Source organism: Pomacea canaliculata, linkage group LG3, assembly GCF_003073045.1.
Source record: "Pomacea canaliculata isolate SZHN2017 linkage group LG3, ASM307304v1, whole genome shotgun sequence".
In the NCBI taxonomy this organism is placed as follows: domain Eukaryota; kingdom Metazoa; phylum Mollusca; class Gastropoda; order Architaenioglossa; family Ampullariidae; genus Pomacea; species Pomacea canaliculata.
Window position 1 is genome coordinate 26,536,402 of NC_037592.1, and position 18,483 is coordinate 26,554,884.

General features: G+C 35.5%; 1 protein-coding gene across 1 annotated transcript; it reads left to right on the top strand.

Moving 5' to 3' along the window:
• Positions 1 to 87: 87 nt before the first annotated feature.
• LOC112558873 (START domain-containing protein 10-like) lies at positions 88 to 18,358 on the top strand. The gene is made up of 5 exons (XM_025229605.1): positions 88 to 413; positions 1,513 to 1,660; positions 7,191 to 7,294; positions 9,175 to 9,292; positions 9,706 to 18,358. The coding sequence occupies exons 1-5, from the start codon at positions 252 to 254 to the stop codon at positions 9,972 to 9,974; spliced, it is 801 nt and encodes a 266-aa protein (XP_025085390.1). The 5' UTR covers positions 88 to 251; the 3' UTR covers positions 9,975 to 18,358.
• The last annotated feature ends 125 nt before the right edge of the window (positions 18,359 to 18,483 follow it).

Genomic DNA, 18,483 nt, shown 5'->3' on the forward strand with positions numbered 1-18,483 from the left:
AAGTTAAAAGATGTTAAAGGCTTCATAAAGTATCATTTGTTTTTGTATAAATACTTAGGTTCAGAAAATTGAAGTCGCAAAAACTCGAACCGTTTTTTGGGTTCGGCGTGGCCGCTTTTCGATAAAGCTAGCGATTGACGAGGCAACAACCGCAAACAGTGACAGCAAAGGGCGAAAGAAAAGAAATTTCCTTGTCTCATGTAAAGTGAACTGTACTGAATTAATTTAAACATAACCCATAGACGGATAAAATGTCTATTTCAGTAGGGGTTGTGAAAATTGCTGAAGATGCGGATTTTAAACACTTCAAGGAAATGTGTGAATCAACCGAAGGATGGAGACTAGAAGTCAACAAACATAAGACGATGGTTTGGACCAAAGTCAATGATTTGTCAAGCTTCAACATGGTTAAGGTGAGCAAGAGGAATACATTTTATTTTATTTTTTGCCATAGTAATTTTTTTTGGCATTCTTCTGCATGAGTTCACGTGAGTAACGATACGAGGCAACAACCATAGAAGCAGAAGGCAACGCCTACACGATGACACCAGCTAGCCTAAATTTAATTCTACTCAAGTGTAGGAAGGCTTATGAATGTGTCATAGTTTTTTTTTTTTTAATAAACAGTTAAGAAGCAGTTATACAAGGAAAGATACTGTTTTATTTGTTCAGTTCCTACTGTGCTATTAGATATTTCAAATTTGCAGATTTAATAAAGCATTTAAAACAGTAAAAGCAAACATATTTCATAGTATTCTCTTGGTGTTATGCAGTGATATTTTAACATACATTCATATTTGAATTTATAAAACTTAAATGAAAAAAGGAGTAAAAAGTTTCAAATCTGAAGCCCATGTCATTACGAATTACTTGCTGGTATTGTTTGGCTAGATAGAGTATCTCCAATAAAATCTATAGCTTAATTTTGAATTAAAAATAATTCTGTATGAAGATTGTGATGTTTGTAGATTCTCAGTCTCATGGTTTTGCACAAGTAAAAACAAATAATGACACAAGTAGAATTTAACCATTTGTGTTGACTGTTTTTGGTATATCACCATGCTAGCTAATTGGTGGTTATATGTTAATGTGATATGTTTATATAACCCTGACTAATTTCTAGAAAATTTTATGAGTTTTTATTTTTTATTTGGAGTCCTTATCAGACCAGTGAACATCAAACATATGTTAACAAATGTCATAATTTATGCTTCTATGTGAAAATTGTTTGAGGGTTATTTCTCAACCTGTTTATACAAGAATATAATACCAGATCTTTGTCTAATAGATTTACTGGACTTTCAACTTTCAAATTTACCCATTTTTCTAATTGTATTTTTTTAAACTGGCAACATATTTATGGTTATCCTGGTTAAAGAAATTTTTTGTTCCCCTATTGTCAGTTGGAAGGAGAAAAACAGTTAAGAAGATGTGTAGAGCGCCATAGGACTATTTTGAATTAAACCAGAAAATAATGGATTTTCCAACTACTTTATATTTTTTTGGATGCAGGTCAGAACGGTATTTGATGATGTTTCTGCTGCAACATTGTATGATGTCATCCATGATCCTGTTTACCGAAAGACTTGGGACAACTCCATGGTGGAGGGCTGTGAGCTTTGTGTCATCAATCCCAACAATGATATTGGATATTATGCAAGTAAGTTTTGTATTGTCAATCCAAACAGATGACAGTTAACCTGCAGGTGGGTGCCACAAAATTAATCAGTCACTGGTCATTTCATCTCAAGATTGTATCGCTCCACTGCCTGAGTCAAAGTGTTCTAATCATGACCATATTGTCCCTACACCAAAATCTCAGTCGTCCAAGACCCAAAAGATGAATCGATCACCAATGATACATGTATTATTTTATAGCTATTAATGTCAAATATTATTAACAGAACCATACATTGTTTGAACACATACAAGCTTAGCTGCCTGTTTCAAACATAGCCATGCAAACAAGCTCAGCCACCATTTTACAGTACAAAAGTTGCTGCTTGACAGTGCACATCCAGAGAATATATCATAAAGGTGCAAGCATAGCCAAAGAAGACTGACCAGCTTATGTCACTTGACTGTTAAAAATAGAGGTTCCTGGTGCCCTAGGAGTGTGGCATCTTGTTTTATACAAAGTCGTTGGTTTTATGTTCTCTGTATGAGATTTGGAGCATCCTCCTCAGATACTTGTTTTCAAATGTCTGGATTCTCTTTTCGCTTTGACGAGCAGAGTCCACATGTTGCAAACTCTCTCAACAGGACATGCCTCTCATCATGTAGAATTGCAGACATTTTCAGTCGCTCTGGGCTGTCCCAGTAACAATGGAGCACGTGTACCTGATTTAAGCTGCTCTTGTTCTTCACTGGTAAACTGTTATGAAAACAGGTAAACAAGGACAACGCACTCTCTGTGTGGGATCTGTAAATAGCTGAAGAAATCTCTGGGAAACAGGAAGACCAGCCTTTAGCCTTCTAATTCTGTCTGTTGCTACAGCTGTTAAGATATAGTTGGTCTGTGTTTGAAGATGTATTAGGTTGAATTTTTATATTGATTATTTTTGTGCATGGAGTCTACTCTACAGTTGAGAAATGTGACATATATATATATCCACTTAATTAGAGGTGTCACTTTTTGGGTATTCATTTAGCTTGTTGCTCATCTTACTGCAGTAGTGTACCAACAGTAGTCAATAGGTATGAACCCCATTTCCGAAGAATCTTGATGTGTTTCATTCAGAACGTAATGGATTGACCTGTGTAAAGACCTCCCCACTCTGTGTGTGTGCAAGTTTCTGTGTCTGCGTCAGTATGTGTAGACAAGATCAAGAATATATGTACAGGTAGTCCTCGACTTACGACGGGGATCCGTTCTTAACGCGGCGTCGTAAACCGAATTTCGACGTAAGTCGGAGTATGCAACACTTAGAGTGCAGTACAGTACGCTTTGTTATCACTGTCACTGTCATAGGAGCAGATCCTGTCACGTGTTCAAGGATGCGATCTTTATCCTGGATAATCGTAGCGACAGTCGAACGACTAAGTCCTAATGACCTGCTAATTTCTGTTGCTGTTTCCCCCTTCTCAGATTGCCTCAGATATCCACTTTCACATCCATGGTGATGGCCTTCCTTTTCTTTGATGCACTGTTATCAGATGAGTCTACTTTCGCTAAACCTCCTAAGTGGGAATGAGCGTCGTAACCACGAAACGACGTAACTCGAGACCGTCGTAACCCGAGGACTACCTGTATATATATTTTGTGCCTTATAACACTTCAGATGTTGAGCCTATGTGTTCTACCATAGATATAGGTTTTGTAGTAAATGGGTTGATAGGGGTGATGAAGTGATGGGTTATTTTGATGGTTAAACATTTTGATCCATTTATTAAATTTATATGTATGTGATCCAAATTAATTTAGTGAAATAACTGCAGAAAACTGTTTGTTCTTGCACTGGCATGTTGACTAATCATGCATAAACAATAATAGTTTCTGAAAGTGTCACTGCATTTTCCAGTGGTAGATTTTTTTCTTTATTTTTTTAATCCATATTGACATGCAGAACTGAAAGTTTAATTAATAGGTAAACAAGATCTTCAGCCAGCAGCTGTGAAAGGCTGTAGGTGAGTAGAATGAAGTGTATATGTGGAAAACCAAACAGCTATAGCTCGTTAACTTCACTTTCAAACTTTGCTAATGTATTTATTTAGTTATTACTAGGGAAGGTCATTTCAAAACTGTGCTAATACAGTTATTTAGTTCAGCCTTAAAGGAAGGTTAGTAAGGGAAACAGATTCTCTGCTGTGTACTGAAACACTGAAAACAAATCTATAATTTTTATACAAGTGCAGGTAAAGAGAAAATTCCAATTTTGCCAATACTTTTGGCTTAATCTGTGATCTAAAGCTTTTGAAGAATGCAAAAGAGGGCTGTGCTATTAGACTCATTTGAGAAAATTCTTAACAGAGCTATGGCCTTATGTTTGCATTATTTTCCTAGCAACGTTGTTATGAGATTATGATGACACCAGTGATAATGCTATCTTTAATGCCTACTTATCTCATGTTAACAGTAGTATCTTCATAGTTTAGAAAATTATCTGTAGTCAGAGTGTTGGATACTTTAGTGGAATATCTATATCGTTGGCATTCTTGGCAATATATTTGAAGTTTTGAGATATGCATGAAAATCTTTTGAAACTGCAGTTCAAGTTGCTTGACACATAAATGCAAGAGTAGGAAAAAAAGGCTTACAGATGACTTGCAGTTGATGCCTGTTCAAACTACACAGATTTGAAATAACAATTTCATAGTTTTGAAAAAAACTAAAATTAACAAAATTAAAAAGTGCTTCTTGCGTGAATGTTGCACTTGAGCATTTGTTGAGTACTGTGTATCAGTTTCTTCTCATTGCCTAGAGGTAGAAGGGTTTGTATCCTCTTTAAATCTTGTAACCACAAGTGAATTCCAGTGCTACAAGGTCAGGAAAATATGCCCTGGAATGAAGTGGGCATCAGCTTGTAATAGTTGGTCAGTTTATCTTTGTCCTGTTGTTGACAGCCAGTGTTCACGTTGCTGTGAACCTTTTTTATGTCAAAGTGTCACACAGATTTCCAAGTAAAGGTGTAATTGGCCCAAAGCATGGTTCAGAGGCTTTCTGACAGCAAAAGTTGAAATTGACAGCCAACATGAAAAAAAATCCTGGCTCTAAATGATTTTGCTGAAAAAAGTCAAATCAAGTACTCAAGTAGTAAAAGTGTGGCCATTATTACTCATAAAAAACCGGCTTTTAATTTGTGCAAATTTTCAGATTGCACATTATATCTGGAATTCACCCCTGCATAAGCTTGTGAGTCACTTGTACTTTCTTTTATAAATCAGAAGAAAATCCTGTAACATGGTATATTCTTAATAAAGTGCAAAGAGTATAGAAGTGGTGAATATTTTTTAAAAGGAAGAGAAACATAAACACTCTACACTTATCCTCAGCATGCTGCATTAGTTGGCTGTGATTTGTCATTGCTTTTTTTTTTTCATTCTTCCATCACCTACCTCTCTAACCTACTCACAGTTCATTCACCATCTATAGAGCTTCACATTAGCAGACTGCTCTATCCTACTGATTCCAAAGATCTGCACTCATTCTTATATGCTGTGGAACTCAAATCACTTTCTGCAGCCCTGACATATACCCTGTAAACACCATTAAATCATGATTAAACCATTCCTGTTATGCAGTTGTTTGCCATCTCAGTTAAGATATAGTGCAGCATATTTATTGCATAGTTTAAAGCACTATTTGGAATTGTGAAATTAGACATGAGCAGTCACCAGCTGGTGAACTTGATTAAAGATGTTTAGAATTCCCTGAAAAGAAAAGGGGCTATTTGAATGAATTGGCCACTGCAAAAAACAAAGGGTTGGTGGGGAGGGGGGTTGATTATAAATCGTACACCATGTTACTGATCAGAAGAAGTAAGCCCTTCTCTTGCCATCAGCTTGACTTATGCTAAAATCTGGGCAGATGTTTCCTGAAGGCCTTAAAGATTTGGACTGTCATTCACTCCCTTGAATGAGATAAGGGTTATCAGAAAGATCTGAATCACATTGTGTGGTATTTGCAGACTGAACATGCATCCCATTAATCCCTCTTGAGTCTTGAGCTGCTTATCTGCACAGGCAGGTGATAGTGGCAGCAGTTTGGTTGCATTAATATAACTCAGATTAATATAACTCAAACCATGTACATTCAGTGTAATACAAGCAACAGGTTCTGATCATTTGATGCATTGTTTTGTTGCCTAATGACTGGCTTTTATGATTTTCTGCTGATGGCTTCTTTGTGAGAGAGAAATTAATAGCAACCAGTGCTATGTTATGAAGTCTTGCAAACAGTTTTTGTCAGTGCTTAAAGCTGTACATCTTAAGGGAGTGAGCATGGTTCATTTTTAGTGTTCTTTTGTACTTAGGTAATATAGTACTTGGCAGAAATATGTGAAATTTGCAAGTAAATGTTGTAGGCAATGCTTTAGCAAAGTTTGAATTTACTTCTATAATTCTTTTTGATGTGAGGTTATCTGTGTAATGCATACTCATGCAAAACATACTGCATAATCAGATTTAACAGATGTCTGTAATATTGCATAAAAGGCCAATACAGTACAGCTTTATTGTCTCCTGAGGGATATGAAGGTAATTTGCTATTAAACATTTCCAAGAGAAACATGGAAAATGCATAGTATTCCAAGTATTCATACACTGTCCACTGCAAGACATTGAAATGTTTATAAAAATAGATCAGTGAAAAACATTGCCCATAAATTTGTAACACTCATGCCCTGTCATGTGTGCACGTGGATATGTGTAGTATCATCAGAGTATTTGATAAAAGAGATAAGGTATGCAATAAGCGTCTGTCTCACACCTTTAATAGTTTGCTTGCTGTGAATTACTCTCTTATGCCTCCTCTCCCTTTGCATGCATAAAAACACCTATTGAAAAGTGATTGAAGCATAGAAAAGATATAAAATCTTCATTTGATTGCATGATAAAAATTCCCTTTCTCTGTATTTTATAAATGATGCTGATATCATTTTTGCAGTTCAAATTTATGTACTTTTCTGTCAATATCTTTTTAAAAGGTAACCAGCTAAACATCTTACAATTTTGAAACAATATGAAGTTCTGTCAGATGGTTTCAATCACAAGAAAAGAGCTTTAGTGTTAAGATTGCCTGACAGAATTTTTTTTTAACTGGGGTGGCTTGAGTAGTAATGTAGTTTTAAGGATACATGCACTTGAAAAGTGGCCTTGTTTGAAGGCAAAAATTGAGGGGTTATAATGACAACCTTAATTCCCAATGAAAGCTTTCAGATATCTTAATCTTGATGTGCCAGATTTTCTGTTTACTGGTTGTTTGATTTTTATGGCTTAAGTCTGTGCAGCATTTTTACATGCAACATACTTAGCTTCCCGGAGACTTCAAAGCTTAGTCCATTTTCCAAAACAAACAGCTACCACATTCAGAGAAATGATTTGTGGAGGTAAAATTCTAAACCCACTATAGTTGGAGACAATCACTTCTAAAGAATAGATCGTATCTGCAGAATGTAGTTGTCATTTATGATTCTATGAAAAGATCAAGAATGTCACACAGTAAAGTGAGACTTTCTGTCCAATTGTTGCAGTCAAAGCACCTCCTCCATTGAAAAACAGAGATTTTGTCACACAGAGATCATGGCTAGACACAGGAGATGAAAAAATCATCTTTAACCACTCTGTCAACCATGTAGTAAGTATTTCTTATTGAGTTGGATGCAATAAATATCATATGCCTGTGTATGCTCATGGGTGCATATGCATACAATTCACCCATGTGCACAGACACTTTCTTCCTCTTATCGACTTTCCCTTTCCACTATATGCATACTGTCACCTGAAGTTTTTATTTGTTGTCAGGCTTTTGCTAAACGATGTGGTGTGAAATACTTCACAAGTATTTATCACTCTCCATATATTTTTGTGGTTGTATTTTTGCTTATTTTGATACATTAGATTCTCTAGCACTGTGGTAAAATAGGATATTTTGTATTCATTAAATAGTTTAAAATGAGCAAAAAAATAGTTATTTTTCCTTGTACTGCTGACTGCTTAAAAGCAGTATGAGTGTCACATTTCTCAGTGACAGCTAAGTCATTGGAGTCATGACAGGGAGAAGAGACTGGCTTCTCCAATATGTAATAAACAAAGTAATTATTTTAATATTAGCTTCTTGTACTGCAGCAGAAATGTTTAAGAAAGGCATGCTAAGGCCCTGTGTTAGAATGCAGTGAGCAATACATTTATTTGATTACTGTAGTCAGATACCACTTGGAAACAGGAGTGCACATTTGTAAGCCTCACTGTGCAAGGACCAGTGTTATGCTGATGACTTGGAGATGGGAACAGCTGGCAACTTCACAGATGCTTGGCATTCTTGTTTTTACAGTAATGCTTCACCTAGTGCAGGAGTTTTGACACGCTAGGTCACTGTAGGTGCAAAATTTAGCTCTGCTTATGGATGTTAGTGCTTTTTCAGTGTCCCAGTTTCCATTTGTTTGTGCACCAGGTTTTGGTTTCCACATGTTAGGTTTTCACTTGTTTATAAATGATGATTACTTTTTATTAAGTTTAAATTTAGGTGATATCACCTGAATTGTGAGCATTTAACATGAGTTTTCAAGAATATAAGCAACTTCACACCCTCGCCTGATTTTCACCATGGGTTTTTGTGGGTATTGCTAGACATGGAAGGACTTTCAAACAGCCATGACTGTATTATTACCTGTGTACTCATGCTGCAATCCTTCTAAACTTTTAGCGAAAAGCAGAATTACTGTAAATACAACTACGGTGTTACTGTTGTTACTTTCACCTCTTGTCACAATCTGTAACTTAGCTTACTGACCAAGCTTTACTCTGGCTTTTGTCCTGGCAGGGTGCATCTGCCAACCTTTATACTGTAGTTCTAGTGTTTCGTCTCATTCATGTTATTTGATTCGTGAGTGATCTCGTGAGTTTTTTCTTGCACAAACTGCGACTTGTAAATGTAACCATTGTTAAATATGTCCTGCATCAAACGGAAAAACTTTCAGCTTAAGTCTGTGATCACTCATGAAAGAAAATGCTGTGAACACACTTCATGCTGGTAGAAATGAGGCACTAATGCTTCTTGTTTAACATCCATGTGACATATTAACCAGTGCTACTTACCAGCTTGGTGTATATTGAATTGCTTCTTTAATTTGACTTCTGAGCTATAAATGGGTCAGTGAAATAACCTACTTTTGGCCATCTTTCCAATAATGTTGCTTTATACTTGTATACATGCAACTATGCATGCCCTCATACATTTACAGATGAATAATATTTTGTTTACAGTATTAATCTGTCCAAGGTATTTATATGAGTAGATACTCAAAACTGATGCTCATGTAACCCAGTTGGTGCAACCATAAATGTACAAGATGGTACCAGTTAATAGACATTTTGCTTGGTACATAGTTCAGGTAGGAAAGGTGTAGTCAGATCTTTTAATTGTCATATCTAGTTAGAAGACAAAGTCTGCCATGAAGCTTCATCATCATTATTAATGTCTTTGAAATCTGTGCCGCTTCTTCTTTCTTCCTGCAGAAGCGATTGCCCAAAAAAGGTGTCATTAGAGGAGTGTCTTTTCTGACTGGGTACTACATCCGTCGCATCAATGACAAGTCTTGTCAGTTAACCTATGTTTCACAGTCAGATCCTAAAGGTAAGTCTCAAAGTAGCTTTGATTTGGGTGTAAGATTTTGTGTGATAGGTTCTGTTCCAAGTAAGTATTGTTAGTTTTGAGAGAATTATTTCTGAAGTTGAAGTTCTTTTCATCTCATCACCTTGGGAAATTTAACTAAAGTGAACCTAATAATTTTATTTATATTTGGTTTTCTTTGTCATTAATTAGCATAATAAATATTATTATCCACCTTTTCAGAATGACTTTATTTTTTGTCATGTTACAGTTAACAGTTATTAAAATCGAGAAAATTAAGATGATGAAGTGAGAATGTATTTTTATTACATGTATCCCTCATTAGCACATGCCATTATTGATATGGAAGTCAATTACTCTTTGAATTTAGAGGATATACCTTAATTTCTATTTTTTTTTCTTTTTTCAACCTCTAGGCAGTCTACCTGCTTGGGCAATTAACAAGCTAACCAAAATTTTGGCACCAAAAGTTATCTCCCGGATCCATAAAGCTTCACAAAAGTACCCATCTTGGAAGAGCAAGAACCGCCCAGAATACAAGCCCTGGCTGAACCCTGAGCAAATGAAGAATGACCTTCCACCTTTTAATCCAGCTGATGTTAGGCCTATGACATCTTCAGCCTCCATGGAATCTCTTGAGGATGGTGACGTATGTGAAGAAGATATTAAGGATGACGATTTATGAAATATTTCCCTAGTGCTGCGCTGTTAACTTATGTTGAATTCCACACCTACAGAAATGTGAGGATGCGAGAGTGAGCTAATTATGTGGACTGAAGAGAAAGTGTGCTTTTATTTGTCAAATTTTCTTTTAACGATGTTTTTAGGAAGGAGGTTAACAAAGTATTTATTGTCCGTTGTTACTGGGAAAGACAATACATAATTAAAAACTAACTAAATTAAACTAAAAACTTTTTGTTAATTTCTTAAAGAAAGGTTAACACATTTTTGGTAAAAGCCACTATATTTTAATGCTAAATCCTATAGAAGATACTTTATTGCCTTGTTATCTCTAGTGTACAGAAGTCAGTTCCCCCACTTCCATAAAGATAGAATTTCAGGAAAATAGTGAATGCTGTTTGATGTTATTCTTTACAGAACTGGGATTTCTATGTGATAAAGACACAAAGTGTTTTTGTTCCTTGTGTTGGTATGATCATATTGTATGAGATTTTCTTTGAAAGAGTTCTTGGTATCAGATGATGAATCCATGATTGTGGTACCATTTCAGTGTTGGTTGCAAGACTCTGCCCTTGACCCCCTCCCCCCAAAAACAAAACAAAAAAATCCATGAGGTTTTCATTTTTGATGATAGGGTTGTTAATAGCTTAGACAGTGAGTGTTTCAGTTTTGGAGCAAGAAGACTGTCAGCCTGAAAGTTTGGTCCTCATTTTCCTTTGTCAAGATTCAACAGATCATTAGGTTGTTGGTGCACTAGAGGCTGCAGGTTGTTCTGTAGAGTGTGAACTTTGAGGTAGACCCTGAAATGATTTAGTCAAAGTACAGTATGATAATACAAAATATTTCAGTGATGAGCTAGTGAAGCAGGTAGGAGTCAGTCCTGCTGCATCAGCTGGTGTGGATGGAGGTGTTAGAAGAGATTCTGATGAATTTTAACGTATGTAAATGTTAACCAAAGTCAGATATGAAATTCCGTGCAGAGTTACTGGCATGTTATTGGAGCATATCACACTAGCTGGTTGTTACAAAAATCTGTTGTTGAAATGAAGATTTTCTGGCAAAACACGTGAATTGACCTTAGAGCCACATTATGGTTCAGTACAGGCAGCAGTGTAAGCTAGAACATTTACCACATGCTAGACTGGTGGCGCCACTATAACAAGCCTACTTTTGTGACACTGGAGAAAGTGAGATTTTGATGGCTTTCTGAAAGGCATGGCTATTTAGAGAAATAATTATTTTAAAGCCCACCGTACAAGCAGTGGATTTGAAAGAACTTAAGTGCTGAGTTTGTTTTCAAATGGAAAAACATTTATGAAATATGCATGTGTCAGGGGGTAGAAGTTTTAAAGTAAAGTTTAACTCTTCTGATTCAAGAAAAGCAGTTAAGCAGATTATTATTTATGGGTAGTTGGTGAAAGATACAAGTAATACTTGATGTATGTGTGAACATCAAGTGAAAGGGGCACCAGTGTCGAGCAAATCAAGTAGCATCAGCATTAGAACTGGTGTGCTTTTAAATCATACATTCACAAAGTACAGCTGACATAACCTTGCTTAAGTCCTCTTCTATTTTGGGGGTACCTTGTTCAATGGTTAGAGGGAGGATCGTCTAGATCATATGTATTGCTTCAGTCTAAAACTATCAAAAATGTAATAATTGATCTCAGCTGACTGTGAGGGAAAATGTTACATCAAACTGTAGAAAAACCAAGTTAACAGGAAGCATTTTAACTGTAGTCTTCTTTAATATTATTTTATTTATTATAATATTATCTGACTTATTTGTAACATAATTTTTTAAACTGGCAAGTACGAACAATACATATCTATAGGGTCGGAATGGTGTCTGCATGCATATTTGTATATATGAATATGTATTGTTGTGCATGTTTATATGTATGTAAGTGAGTAAACAACAGAGAAGAGAGAATAGGAGAAGTGTTGGAATGAAAAAGAAAACATTTTCATCTTCGAATTGCAAAGATTGATTTTTAAAAATTGCTTTTAATGTGTGCAGAAAACGTAGTTTTGTTGAAAACATTGTAGTATCTGCATACACATGGGACCAGGTACAAACTAGCATGCCTAGAAATTGTAAACAAGAGGAAAAGGCAGTATTAAGAAATCTAGATTTAACAAACAATCACACACGTGAAACGCACATCTGCAACACATATGCATGCATGTGTAGTACTGCCTACTTCTCACAGTCTTCCTCTTAAAGGCCTTTACTATTTGTTAAAGTTGTATAAACATGCATAAATGACCATTTACTTGTCGATGTGATCTTTCTAATGTGTTTTTGCTTTCTTTTTAGATTAGTCTGATTTCCGAATATTTTCCTCTTTTTTTCTTTGGTAGAATTTGTGTGTGTGTGTTTTTTTTTTAAAGACTGGTACTTATATATTTATTGTGCTTAGGCTGATTGTATCATTAACTTTTATCCTGTATCACTGGCTTTAGGGATTTTCCATGGACTTAAGGTCTCATTAATCCAACTCATTTTCTTGTTCATGACTAGTATTGTCTCATGCAGTTTTGCTTGCTTTATGCACCTGCTTTCTTTTTGTGATTATTTGAACTGAAGTGGGTTGGATAGGATGAGTGTAGCACTTGAGGTTCTCTTGTCTCTTTCCCCTTCTCCTAAGAAAATAATCTGCCCTAATATGTTAAGAAATTAGTAGCCAGCAATACAGCTTGAATAAAGTGGAACACAGAAGCATTTCTCATGACTGGTTTGCTTGGTTTTGTAAAGAAGCTTAAATGTTTCCAAAGTTGCATTTAATATTTTAATTTTGCATTGTGCAGGGTAGTTGTAATGAAGGATCAATTTCTTGTATGAAGCATAGATCATTTGACTTTTTCGTTGAGGTCAGTGTTTCTAATTTAAAAAAAAAAGTTTTTTATTGTGTTGCTTTTTGTAAGATTTTTGATTTTTTTAATGTATGACTTCTATATTTGTTGATAAGAAAAACACTTATAGGAGCTTGAACAGTAGGAAAGTTGTCAGCTTATTTTATTGCAGTCATTATTCCCTTTTAATTGTTTTGTTTGCTTATAAATATAATCAGATGATCTCAAAATTCAAAATAATAGACAATACTTTTTTATGAAGTGTAAAAAATATCCCATGAGACCCTTTATCAACCATCTGACCCAGATAATGTTTCTTCTGAAATCACGGCTGGTTTTGTGCAAGCAGTGCAGCTACCTGTAAACTGTCATTTTACAGCCCTTTCTTATTTGGATTGTAAAGCACCTTGAGTCTGGCAGATGCTGGAGAAAGATGCTATACAAATATACTCATTATTATTTTTTTTCCTCGACTCCATCTCTTCATTATATCTGAACGTAGAGAGCAATATAAGTACACAACATCAGAAGCATAATTGTATGGAATCGAAGAGTTTTACAAGGATTTTGGCTTTCTAATCTCTTACGTTTGAGTAATCAGTTAATGGAAATATTATTTCAGATCAGCAAAGGTAATGTGCTTGTGCATTGTGAGAAGTATGGAGAATGGATACACTATGGGTTTTGGGTCTTTCTGTTGTAAGGATAGGGTCCTGTTTCCTGAGCAAGCCAGAAACATTGTACCTTAAGTATTGTGACTGATGTCTTGGTTGGTCTTAGTGCTGACGAAGCTTAAGTGTGTTTCCATTGATTTATTGAAGTGCAACAAAGCATTAGTGGACATGTTCATCATCTCATCATGCAGGTGAAGCAGGCCGACTGTTCTGAAGTAAAAGAGAATGGCTGTAAAGTAACCACAGGAAAGATCACTATAGGAGTTTCCATTGTAACTTTAGGAGCCTGTTGGCAATGCATGTTTTTGAGTACTATTATTTTATTGTGATTTGTGTGCACTTTAATGTAATTTGTATCAAGATGTTGAACTGTAATAGATTGCAGATGGGAAGGTGCCAATGTGCCTGTTGTGCCACAAAACCGGACAGTGGTTTTCATGTGATAACTTTTTATGAGAGATTTTGGTGGGGTTATTTGTTGTGGTTTTGTTACACCGTAGTATGTGCCTAGATCTTATAAAAGTTTACAAGCATCAGTTTGACTACATATAATGCAAGTTACTTTACGAGAGTTCTCTTACAAAAATCTTACAATTTGAAGTGAAACATTATTGTGATAGGCGACCTACACAAAGCCTACTGTAGTTGTGAATGCCATTTATGTCTGTAGTTGTGGCACTTAGCATCTACAATAGTTATCTTTGACACATTCGCAGCATAAATCATCATTGTAATCACTTTTATTATTGTCATCTTTCTAGAGGTAAAGAATAGAGCTTGTTATGGAGTTTTGATCATTCATTTGAGCTTAAGTTAATTTTTTTTTACATTCCTGAATATGTATATTTATGGGTTTATATTGCAATACTTATTGCAATATTTATATTCATTAAATTTTCATTAATATCAGCAAGAAGTCGAATGTCAAATTTTAAAACTCTTTACTATATTATGTATAAAGATTTTTACATTGTAGAGAAGTGAGGATCCAAGAATCTTCCAATATTGATAAATTTGTATACTTTTTTCTGATTCTTATTGTGTTTTGGGAGCATGTTATCATGTGTGTTACATTTAAAATGCAATCATAGGTGCCAAATTCTCTGAAACAATTTTCTTTTGGTAACTAAATGATTTGAAGGGATATTGCTAATAAATAATTAGAAAAACTATAGATTAATCAGAATAAATGATTTTATTCTTGACAAACCAGGTCCATCTTCAAAAAGATTTTGAGAGGTAACCTACAGTATAATAATTCATCTTTTTTCTTTAAATCACTTATTTTTTTTTTTTATGTCATTGTGCACAGTTAATGCTGTGATTGACATCCATATGGTAATTGTCTTCCACTTATTTTTGTGCTTTTCACTTGCAGGATGTATGTAAAATATTACCTTACCTATATATTTCTGCTCTTATTCTTATTAGAGCAACCAAATGCCAGAATTCTGCACAATTTGAGAGGGTTTTTATTTTGGTATCCCTATAATACCAACCTCTTGCAAGAGTTCAGCACATTATTTTCACAGAGATGTCTAACATCCTGGTGCTTGTCTTATGAAAGGTTCCAAAATATTGCTAAGGATTTTTATTCAAAGATGGTTTGTATAACCTTTAGATAGGGACATTGTGTTTTTGAACAGAGGTTTAGGAAATAAGGTATGCATGGAAGAAATTGGATTGACACTACCCAAAACCTGTTTAACCCCACTGCAGTGAAGGTAGTGCAATACTTCATATGAATGTGAAAATGGGTGAATATGTGTGTGTAAATGTGTTCATTGTAGCAGAGGATATTAAAAATCATTCAGCAGCTTTAGCAACAAGCAATTAGGTTGAAAACATCAAAACGCTTAAACATCCTGTGCCCTTTACCCTTAGCCACAGTGTCTGTGTGATACTAAAAAATGAATCCTGGCATTCAAGTCGGAGTGCCTAAGAAGACTGCTCTGAGTCTCCTACATGGAATGCAAGACTAACAATTTTTAATGGAGTGAAGTTGCCCCATCATAGAGCACCAGGAACACAGTCTCACAGCAGTACAGCAACACGAGCTGGTCTGGTTTGGCCAGGTCACACAACATGGCATTTCAAGTCCATCCTTCAGGGCGCCATGGAGAAAGGTTGATGCTGAGAAGGACTAAGAAGGAACTGGATAGCGAAGGTGAATGAGTGGCCTGGTAGTTCCATGCAGGTCCTGCTCACCACAAGACTAACACAAGTGGGAAACCTTTTCGTCTGCTGCATCTAACTGGGTCACCCATAACGACTAGTACTGATATACCAGCTTAATTTTTGGTCAGCTAGTACCAGTCAAGGGATTAATGACGATGAGCCTGATGAGTGGGTGTAGACTGGTCTCTACAAAAAGCCACTAATGTGGAAATAAACCCCAAAGAAACGTGGGAAAAAAAACCCCCAAAGTGACAGCAACTTTCAAAATCCATTCAAGTAGGGAAACTTTCTAGCTTTTAAGTGAAGCAGCATCTGCAAGTATTCTGAAGGCAGTATTGAAAGAAAGGAACTGTTGTTATTCTTTCTTTCCACCATAAAAATGTAGTCAATGTATGAGATGCACTCCACGTTTTTACTAGTTCTTGATGTAGATACATGTAGGCTGTGGTGTTACAGGACTGTTTTTCACCATGTTATATGTACAATATCTGTTCACAGTTCTTCAAGTATTGTAATTGTAGATTTTTTTCTGTGTTGAATAGGATCAACTATTGGGAAAGTTTGTAGATGATTGTGTATGATCAAACCATCTTTTCCCAAAGTTAGATTTAGTGCTTTTATTTGCTGATCTGGTGGGTCTAGGATGCAATGTTGGTCTTATGGTGTATCTAATTGATCTTCACTGTTATTTCCTTCTTAGTTTTATTTTTTTTAAATTCTGAATTTGCCTGTGCAATCTCCACCGACATACTGCCCACAGAATGTTAGCAGACTGTGCAACCTAAATTTAACGTTTTTTTTTAGTGATCATGGAACCACTCAAATCTTGAAAACGCTATTTTGAATTTGCTGCTTATTTTTCCCCTCAGCTAATATAGTCTGAACTCATCAACAGATACCTGCTTCATAACAATGTACATGTCTAGTTTTGCTAACAGTTAATCTGACCTGTTGAGCCAGCTAATGGTATAGTTCTAATCAGTCTACTGCCATGGCTGCTGCTTGTGATTGCTGAGCTTTATAATCTTTGTAGAGGCTGTGCCGCCTATTTTGCTAAGTTGGCAAAAGAAAAAAAATGTATGAAAATCATGTTTATGGCTTGCCAGTGCTTTCTCTTTTAGCTAAATTGCAGTGACCACTTTTTGCTGTTAATTTTAAAAGTGTTGTTTTATGTACTTTTTCTGCTTTAAAATCAGTATTTTTGCGAGATTTATGTGATTGCATATTTAAAAAAAAATTCTTGTGAATTTTTTTTTTGAAGACATGCAGTGGTTTATATCTTTAGTGAATATATTGTGGTGACATATTGTTTCTTTTTCAAATTTGTCATTCCAGGTTAGTGTCTTTTGCTCCCCATGTTGCTTCAATGCCATTGTTAACTTAAACTCAGATGGTACAGGAGTGTAGCTGCCCAAGGGGTTTCATGTAGTCCATACACAATATAGCATAGCTGAAAAATGCATGATACTGGCATGAGGTGGTATTGAACTTCTGAGACACAGGTTACATATGCTAAGAGAAAGGCACTTGCCTTTCGCTAAGAATTCTTTACATAATTTCAAGATATACATCAAGAAAATTTTCTTCGAGGGGTTTTTTTTTAACAGTTTAAGTGACAAAAGCTGGTAACAGCCAGTCTAGTTAAGTGTTAGCAGTCTTCTTCTTCATAGCAGGTTTGGTTTATTCCAGGGCTATAGGCATTTTATCCTTTGCCTTTCCATTTTCTGTGCAGAGCTAAGTTATTCTGTATTAAACTCTTCATAGAGAAGTTTTTGTAAACATACTCTCGGCCACTTAGCTTGTCAAAACCTGGGGCTATCTGCAGAAAGCCCCGTTTTTCAAGCATGCTGTTTACAGAATTCACTGCTATGGAAGGTAGCAAGAGTAAGAGTAACGAATATCTACATGACTGCTTCTGACATCCAGCATGGCAAAGTCAGGAGAATTGTGAATTGGAAATCCATCTTCCCCAGTATTAACAATTGAAAAGGACTTGGAAGTGATTTAGTGTCAGTCATCCCTGTAAGATGCTTAAGTGCAACGTTGATGCTTATACTTTTTGAGAGATAAAAAAAGTACTGCTCAAAACTCGAGTTTCCAGTGGTTATCCAAGTTTCATCCTTTATTCTGCTTTATTATTTTCTTTTGGAGCTAAGATGGTGGATAGGGCTGAATATTAATTTTGAAGTTTGGTACATGTATTTTTTCCTTGGTTACTCTGTCATCTGAAATTTAATCAAGCTTTTTTGTTTGTATATCTAAAACAAAACCTGTGATATGCCTTTAAATGCATGTCTTCAGCTGAGCACAGTTCAATTCAGGAGAAGGCAACTGCACTTTAACTGTTTTACTGGTAGTTTAAAAGCCTTGAGATCAGGTAACACGACAGGATTATGATTTTATTCATTATTCACGCATCTTTATCTTCAGATGCATAAAGACTTGCATTCTTCTTCTGCCAGTTCTGGTCATAAAAGACTGTCATTTCATCTGGATTAGAGGGAGCATTGATTATTGTAAACAGGCTGGCACACTTTTTTTGTGGAGAATCAGGCTGGAATTAAAGGTTTTAGATGATTTTTCTCCCTGTGTCTTATTGTATGTTTTTATGAAAAACTTGGAGAAAAATGAGATTAATGCAACGAAAACCATTTGACTTAAATAAAGGTACACAAAATGTGTAATCTTTCGATGTAGTGTAGTTTCTTGGTAACAGTTATAGGGATTTCTAATAGCATTCTCTTCAACAACAATGGACAGTGGTCTAAAGTGCTCTATAAATTAATGTAATTATTGATCAGATGA

Coding starts and splice junctions, on each gene's coding strand:
- LOC112558873 (XM_025229605.1), top strand. CDS start 252: ATGTCTATTTCAGTAGGGGTTGTGAAAATTGCTGAAGATGCGGATTTT. Junction 1,661..7,190: donor TGATATTGGATATTATGCAA/GTAAGTTTTGTA, acceptor CAATTGTTGCAG/TCAAAGCACCTCCTCCATTG. Junction 9,293..9,705: donor TTCACAGTCAGATCCTAAAG/GTAAGTCTCAAA, acceptor TTCAACCTCTAG/GCAGTCTACCTGCTTGGGCA.